The sequence below is a fragment of the Adelges cooleyi genome, unplaced genomic scaffold, assembly GCF_023614345.1.
Source record: "Adelges cooleyi isolate 19-005CV unplaced genomic scaffold, UGA_ACOO_1.1 ACOO_flye_CR_arks_rails_tigmint_CR_PRNA_8, whole genome shotgun sequence".
Lineage (NCBI taxonomy): Eukaryota > Metazoa > Arthropoda > Insecta > Hemiptera > Adelgidae > Adelges > Adelges cooleyi.
In genome coordinates this window covers 4,658,134-4,667,002 of record NW_026096513.1, presented here as the reverse complement: position 1 = coordinate 4,667,002, position 8,869 = coordinate 4,658,134, and the positions used below count along the sequence as shown (strand labels likewise).

Sequence of the window (8,869 nt, the reverse complement as noted above, 5' to 3'; positions counted from 1 at the left end):
AGAAAGGATCGTCTGGTGCCAAAGTCGATGAAATAGTACTTTCGATACCAGATCATACAATATTAGCAACGACATCCGAATCATCCGATGTCGAAATGATTGAACAACATGTTTCTGAAATGGATATCGATATCGACATCAACGATGGCCAAGGTAATATAAATCGATTGCTAGCGTATTCGTCGGATGTTAAGGAAATTTGGAATAGTCTGTCGAATGTTTTACGTTTGTTGAATTTAAGACAAATGAATGACGTTGAGGTCCAATAGATAGTAACTTGTAAGAAGAAAAAAAATCAGTTTATTTTATATATCCGAGATTCAATATTACACTATAGTAATATAATATAAATAACATTTTAGAAAATCTAAAGTTTTATTAAACGTTTATGTCAGTGTTTTCTTTCTACACATCAATTACTTTAATTATTGCACTGTTTCATAAGTAAATTTTGTGTTATTATATTTAATCTCAAGTTTCTAGATGTATTAAACTATTCAAGTTTCGGCTCTTTTAATAAGTTAACATTGTAATTACCATATTGCGATAATAAAAAAAAATTAAATTAATTTATCCAAATAAGCATATGATAATTCACATCACCTTTATAATCAACTGGTTTAGGGTTAGTCACTCATTTTAACTTTGACTAACACTTCCGCAATGGTTATATCTTTAGAGAGTTAATTTTAACTATTCAAACTTGGTATCAATATATTTAATGTACAATTGTAATGATGAGTAAATATATATTGCAGTATTATGCATAGTGAAAATAATTTAAAAAGGTCAACAGAATTATAAATTTGATATTTTATGTAAATTATATTTGTAAAAGTATTAAGCACAAGACGTTTATGATCAATGTCTCGACAAACCCCTTGCCAAACAAAGTTGCAATTCGAGTCGAAAGGTCAACAACTTTCAAAGTGTCCTAGGGAGCCAGCCACAACAGATCCGCCTTAATCGGCATAAAAGGGAGCCACATCGGCATTTTCGAGCAGATTCATTTGTTCAGTACTCATAATGCTCTATCTGGCTTACACTTTACTACTGTACTATCTAATAATTCTAATCTTTCATTTTGTCAAATAGCTTGGGATAACATGGAAAATCGTATTAACCAAGTAAAGCAAAGGTATACTGTACACTAACATCTTATTGAGGAAGCAATTATTATATGGGAAGATCTAGAAGGGATTTAACTTCTTTATTATTCGGCAAAGCCGTTAATTTAATCTTTAGTAAGTTATCTTTAGGTAGTCATTTAGTATCTAAGTATGATAACCTAATTAATCAACTTAATGTGTTAGACGCAAAACAAATAAAAATAGAAAAAGAACAGATTAAAATAATACAATCACAAAAGTATTTGTATGGTATGAATTATGATGCATTAGTATACTGACATAAATGAAAAATTTAAGGCTAATAAATTAACAGAGGAACACTATATATCATGTTGATAAGAAATTTGTGTTTGTAATCCAAATACCTTTGACCTATCAACAGGAACTTACGTTATATAAATTAATTCCTATTCCTGTTAAAGTTGATAATGCAATCATTAATAATTTTAATATTTATATTTAACCAAACTATAAGTTTTTGGCTATAAGTAAATCTAGGGAATATTATATTGTGTTTAATGATTTAGACGTATAAGGATGTAAGAGATCGCTATCCTTTTTTTTATATCCTTTCTTTTCTATATAGCTACAGTTTAAAAACGAATGGTTAGGTTAGGTTAGGCTACAATAATAATCCAATTTCAATCTGTGTGTGGTTAAACTTGATTGTTTTAAAATAAAATCAAGTGTTAACTAGTGTTGATCTATATTAATTTAATTATTGGAAACCTGCTGTTCGATTACTTCCTTCAGTACTGGGGCTCAGTACAAAAGGTATTATATAAAACTGGTTATCTACCAGTCAACATTTTCAAAAATTTGTATCCTTCTTTTAGATAGTTAATAAAATTTATTATACATTCACATTTTGGTTCACAACCCTCTGGAAAATACTGAAATAAAGTAAATACTTGGTAACTTTATAATAATGTACAATATGATATAAATATTTTCAAAAAGTAAAAACTACAAAATTGTAATTATTTCTCGGTAAAATGTATGTGTTCACAATGTATCGGTGTATTATTTATTAGATATCTGTAAAAAAAATGCACACAAAAATTGATTTTAATATTGTAAGATAATTCTAGTTCTTAACAAAAAACATACATTATTTTACAACCATTTTGGTATGCTGTTTGGCTTACCGATTACACTAAAAAATCCGGTATGTATAACGTTAACGAATAACGAGGTGGTGATCTGGTTGTGTTAATTATTATTACACCGATGATCTATATTATTAAGTATAGTTTCCCCGGTGCGAAAATTCTAGAAATGCGGTAACTATAATACCACATGCATTGTTACACCTAATAGGCGTCAGGCAACTCAACACAGTACAACAGTATCCGTTTACATATTATTACAATACGTTTATTACAAATGCTATACAAAAAAAAAATAAATAAATAAACTGTGGACAACGTTTGTGTATGTTTATTTACAAAACGTAAAGTTGAACACCTGGGTTCAATTTCGAACTGAATTTTAAGACCAAACGCAGTAAGTCCATTTTCATGAGAATTATATTAGTTACGGTTTAGCTACTGCGACTCAACAATGTAGTTACTCACGAAGGTAAATTTTGCGATAAGTGGGCAATCTCAACGCAGAATGGACAACTGTTTTACATCCATACATTTGTTGTGGATATTGTTTTGATCCACACACTATGGCGTAATACATTGCCCATTAGTATGCTCGCAGCTATAACAAAGCGCAACAAAACTTAACTACAAAATTGGTTTATTGATTATAATATTTAATTAGAAAGCGTATGACTATAATGACTTGTTGTCTCGCCAAACATCATGTGTGTGAATAGTTACATGTATAAATAAGATACATAATACTAGAAATTATTTTTAAACAAAAGTAATGGCTTAAAAAAAATGTGCAATAAAATCGGCCGACATATTAAGATACATGTTGATGTGTGAACAATACAAGCAGGTATTTGTTTTTGTTGAGTTATAATAATTACCTATTTATAATAAATAAAATAACTTGGGCATTCGATGTGATTATGAAGTAAAAAAAACAAAATTTATTCTAAGTGTAATTTAACATCAATCAACACACATATTTACACAATAACGTTTCGACTTTTTACAATAATGAGAGTGCTCACTATTTATTATATACGTATAGTTGAACACTTGGGTCCAATCCACACACTATTCCGTAATACATTGGTATGCTCGTAATTATACCAAAACACAACAAAACTTAACTACAAAATTGGTATATTGATTATAATATTTAATGGGAAAACGTATGTCTATAATGACTAGTTGTCTCGCTTAACATAATGTATGATTCCAAACAGAACAATATATGTATTTGTTTAGTTAGACACAAAATAAGTGTATGTATAGTTACATGTATTATTAAGATACACAATATTAGAAAATTCTTTTTAAACAGAAGTAATGGCTTAAGAATAATGTAAAATAACTTCGGGCCAAAAATTAAGATTACTCTTGTTGTTGTGTATACAACACAAGGTGAGCGGTTTTTATTTTTAGTTAAACCGCTTTAACGTGCACCTATACCTATAATATCTATTTCAATTTTATAACTGTTCGATCTATAAAAAAATATATTATACTACTTAAATTAAAACCAAAAAATGGTAGTTGGTGTAGTATAAATTTGATTAGGTCATATATGCATAAAAGTTGTAAGTATGTAACACAATAATATTCAAATTTTTTGTTGGTTAACTAAGTTTTTTTTTAAAGATATTTTGGTCCTTGCCGTCCAGGCTGCTTTATGGGAACTCTAATAATTTTGTACCGTTATTGTATTAAATAATAGTGCAGCATTCATCTGCCATTGATGATTAAATGTAGATTTTAACTTGTTAGTTCGGCTGTATGTATAAATTCGATTTTTTGGGTGTCTGGTTAAAAATTCTAGTATTCGCTTAGTGCTATTTTACAGTATTATACTGAATTTTAAATAAATCTGTTCAGTTGCTTAAAATTAATTTTGAATAGTTAAAATTAACTCTCTAAAGATATAACCATTGCGGAAGTGTTAGTCAAAGTTAAAATGAGTGACTAACCCTAAACCAGTTGATTATAAAGGTGATGTGAATTATCATATGCTTATTTGGATAAATTAATTTAATTTTTTTTTATTATCGCAATATGGTAATTACAATGTTAACTTATTAAAAGAGCCGAAACTTGAATAGTTTAATACATCTAGAAACTTGAGATTAAATATAATAACACAAAATTTACTTATGAAACAGTGCAATAATTAAATACGTTTATTACGTAAATAAAATCGGCCGACATATTAAGATACATGTTGATGTGTGAACAATACAAGCAGGTATTTGTTTTTGTTGAGTTATAATAATTACCTATTTATAATAAATAAAATAACTTGGGCATTCGATGTGATTATGAAGTAAAAAAAACAAAATTTATTCTAATTACTTATTTTTACGAGCTTATAATTTTTAAAATACAAACTACAATATTAGCTCTAATTAACTTAAGTACTTCTACAATCGAGTATAGGAATAATTCGTAAATGCAATATCTTTTTAACACCGCATTATATCTAATAAACACATTTTGTAAGGTAATAATGATAATAATTAATGACACTAAGACAACTTAACAATTAAATACTAATGGAAATGTAAGTACAGTGTAGGAACCAAATACTAAAGTGTTTACCAAAGAATATACTAAAATGTTAAGTACAGTGTAATTTAACATCAATCAACACACATATTTACACAATAACGTTTCAACTTTTTACAATAATAAGAGTGCTCACTATTTATTAAATATTCAAAAAACAGTGCAGTACAAATAAATGATGTATCGCTAATATTATTATTTACCTTATATACCGTTTTATATTAATGTAATCTATCGAATATTATTTTATTTATTTAAACTAATTTAACTCTCAGTAAAAAACGTGTGTGTGGCTACGTTTTTACACGATAATTTGCAAGGTAAAAATATACCCCAACATTTTGCTATTTTTTTTTTCAAAAATGTGTCATGGTTGATAAGACAAGGTACAAAATTGTGTGTTTCCTGTAAAATCCCCTATAGCAAATAGCTATGTCACTCAACATTTTGCGTTTTCCTAAATAAATGTGAATTTTTCTAAAAACATTACATTATTTGATTAGTTTTTTGTATTTTCATTCATTAATCGCCCAGCGAAATTGTTTAAAAACAACTTACTGACGGCACGTTTACCTAATTTTTCTTAAAAATTTCAACTCGAACCTATTATTTTTACGGGAAGTCAAAGGCAAATCAATGTTGAAAGTCGACAAATGCCAGAAAATTTCTATTTAGGTGTCACCGTGATGTAAGATGAACGATATCGTGGGACTGGAACGGTTCACAATAAATAAATAAGAACACAAACGTACTGTAATAATATTACACGTATTATATGGGTTCGATCCCACGCAATGATTTACTGAAATTTGTCACAACAATACAGTTGATGCAAAATAACCTTTTTGTGCGTTTTTAAACTCTGTAGATACCAAACCCCATTCTAACCTTACCAATCTAATGCAAATCTTACCTTATCTATCTAACCTAACCCTAACCTAACCTACAACAAACCTAACACTAACCTAATTTTACAAAAAAAAGAAAAAGACTATACCAAGTCGATTGGACACGGGCGGAGGTTGAAGTTGTGTTAACCTGGTCGCGTTGAAAAGCTTTGTGAAAAAAGAAAAAGAGAGAAAGGACTGAGGAGTTTTGAAGTGAGTGGTGTGGGGATTGGAAGACGGCAAAGAGACTTGGCTAGCCTACTCAGCCCCTTGTTCCTTAAAGGGGCTGGGAGGGTCGGATGGGGATTTTGTGGGTTTTGAAGGAAGAGGTGGTTGTGGATTTTTCGGACTTGAGTCGCGTTGCTGGGCGGACGCCTTCTCCGCCTTTGCCTGCTTTTCCTCTTCCTTCTTCCGCTGCACGGAGGCCTTCTTCTTAGCGTTGTCTTTCCGTTTACGCGACGGCGTTTTGTGCTTCCGAGGTCGCGTCGACGGGCCGGCTGCTGCCCCATCCCCGCCCGTTGTCGGGTTGTCGATGGCCGGCGTGCTGGAGGGAGTTGTAACCGGAGTGCGGGTCGAAATGGAAGCCGTGATCCGGGAAGCGTTGTCAGGAATGTACCTGGTACCCAGCGTCATTGCCTCCAGCCCTGCGCCACCCAACCGTGTTTCTAGTCTGAAATCCCTTCTTCCCATCTCGTAGGCGGCCGCCTGAGCTGCGTCTACCTCCGCGGATTCTGTTTGAACTCTGCGCACTGTGTGCACCCCCAATTGCCGCTCCATCATGCGGATTCGGCGAGCGAGTGCGGCAACTTGCGCTGAGAAGATCTGACGGGACCCCGAGTTGACCCCTTCACACTTGTCGGCATTTTCACTAGCCATGTCCTGGAAAAAACATAACGGATGGGTGTTTGTTTTTTTTTTTTACACTATACCCTCTTTTCTGTTGTTCAACGAGGGTGTTGTATAAGCTACCCCCCCCCCCTTGTATTCACTCCATTCGAGTGCAAGCCAAGAGTGAAAATCTTTGCTGGCTTTCGACAAACCGTGTGCCTTGTAGACTCAGAGTTGGGCATTGTTTAGTAAATATATTATTTAAATAATTTTTTGAGTAAAAGTTGATTATTCATATTATAACCACAAAGTATAACCATACGAATAAAGATTAAATCAACTATTGTTATACGTGATTAATTTCATTTAGTCTTGATTGAGTATTGCCCACTATTAACTTTTTCAATTATAACTAATTTGACTATGATTTGCATTAACTTTTTCAATCGTAATTGATATTTTTTAATCATTGTTAAACGAAATTAGTAATTTGTTTTGTATGTAATATTCGTTTGATTAGGATAATTTAATTAATTTGTATAAATAAAGTAGTTTTATGGGAACAGAAAAAAAAACACTTAAGATAAAAATGTCTTAATTTTAAATTTGTTATATCAATAAATTTTTTAAAACAAATTATTAGGCTACAGACAAATATTCTACACAGCTTTTAAAGTTGTTTTTTTCATATACATACACTTTGTACATATTACTCAAGTTCAAATAGTGCACTAATAAGTGCTTAATTAAACAAACAAAATTTATATCTTAAATCACTTATAACTTTGTTCGTGTGTATCTACAAAAAAGTTAATTTTTTGGTCATGGTAAGTTTTTTCAATCGTGATTAATTTAACTATTACCCAAGATTAAATATGTTTGAATTATGACTAATTTATTCACACTTAAATGTTAAAATTTGTGTTCGTGATTAATTTAATTTTTGATTCTTTGATTAATTTAATCATGATAAAAAAGTTACCCTTATGGGATGATTAAAATGTTTAGCTATCGAATTAATTGGTGACTAAAACAATCAGTAGTGATTAAGATGTGGGTCTTGACCTTGCTGGTCCTAGGGTGAGTGCCCATAAAATCTGTATTCAACACGTCCCACGACACCCCTAAGTATTATCGGAGGTCTTTCACATTACTTGGAATGCGCCCGAAAGAAGATTTCCGCAAACCCAATTTTACACGAAGCGATTGCTTCGAGGTGGCAAACAAATGTAATCTTACCTTCCTGACGGTGATTTTCTTTTCTGATCGGTTGTAGTGTCTCGTTCGGGCAGTCAATTTATTATTGGTGCGACTGCACGTGCACGGCAGATTAATAAGAAAACGAACGCACTGTAATAATAATGTGGGCTCGACGAGTGCACGTGTATTGGTTCACATAATAAACGATAAAATTGTTAGCAAATAATATAATGGTTCAAAACTGAATTGAAAAGACAATACCAAGTGGAATGGACGCGCACTTTAAATGCACCGTACACAAACACTTGTTGGGAATGCTATCGATGTGCATGCAAGCCAGACAGCCAGACGACCAGGCCCACCCGACGGTCACGGCGCATGATTAATCGCCGTACAGAATCCATCATCATACTGTATATTGTGCAGGTAAGTGTTTGTGCAGCGACGTTCAAAACCCTTCGGCCTTACAGAGTAGCCTTTTTTTTTTATATAATGTTTTTATTGATCCCGTTTAACCCGTATACTAAACGCAAAGCCAGTATAGCGGAGCCGGGGCATGTGGGGACGGGGTGGTCGCAGGTCTACAGAAATTATTATAACTGAGCGAAATAAAAGATTGGTTGACTACAGATTTATGAGAAAATTGTACATGTTATAGTTCCATTCTTGATCTACCTTTGGTCTACGTTTCAGGCCTAAATCCCTAAAACTGCTTTAAAAAGTGAAATAAAGAAAAAATAGTTTAGGGATTTCTAACAAGCGTTTTAATTTGTTTATTGGTGCGAATTTTTGTCAATAAAATGCTGCAAAGTATAAATGTTGTCTAATATGTATATATTCACATGCATTTCGAGAGTATAACTGTTATGGACAATTTTTTATAAACACCGCAATAAATTATACAGTCTTTTTGTCAGTATGCAGACGTTAATGTCGTTAATGACATTTTTTAAAAGTTGTAAAATTGAGCCTTTGTTCTAATCAATTAAAACTGATAGCTAATATTTATTTAATAAAAAAAAACCCGTCTTGTTCTGTGTATGAAGTGTAAAATGTTTATAATATTCTATTAACATGCTTAAAAGAAAAGTACCGTATAGAAAACAAAAGTGGTTATTACAATATTTTACTTTGCAAATATGACTTTTTTTTTAGT

The 8,869-nt window shown here is 31.7% G+C and overlaps 1 protein-coding gene across 1 annotated transcript; it reads right to left on the bottom strand.

The window, feature by feature from the left end:
• Positions 1–5,072: 5,072 nt before the first annotated feature.
• On the bottom strand, positions 5,073–7,890 carry LOC126845776 (uncharacterized). Its single transcript, XM_050584665.1, has 2 exons — positions 7,753–7,890; positions 5,073–6,564 (listed from the first exon to the last, which is right to left on the bottom strand). Exon 2 carries the CDS (start codon positions 6,559–6,561, stop codon positions 5,944–5,946), a length of 618 nt encoding a protein of 205 aa, XP_050440622.1. The 5' UTR covers positions 6,562–6,564; positions 7,753–7,890; the 3' UTR covers positions 5,073–5,943.
• Positions 7,891–8,869: the final 979 nt, after the last annotated feature.

Bases quoted from the DNA above. Each gene is read 5' to 3' on its own strand.
- LOC126845776 (XM_050584665.1), bottom strand. From the start codon at position 6,561: ATGGCTAGTGAAAATGCCGACAAGTGTGAAGGGGTCAACTCGGGGTCC.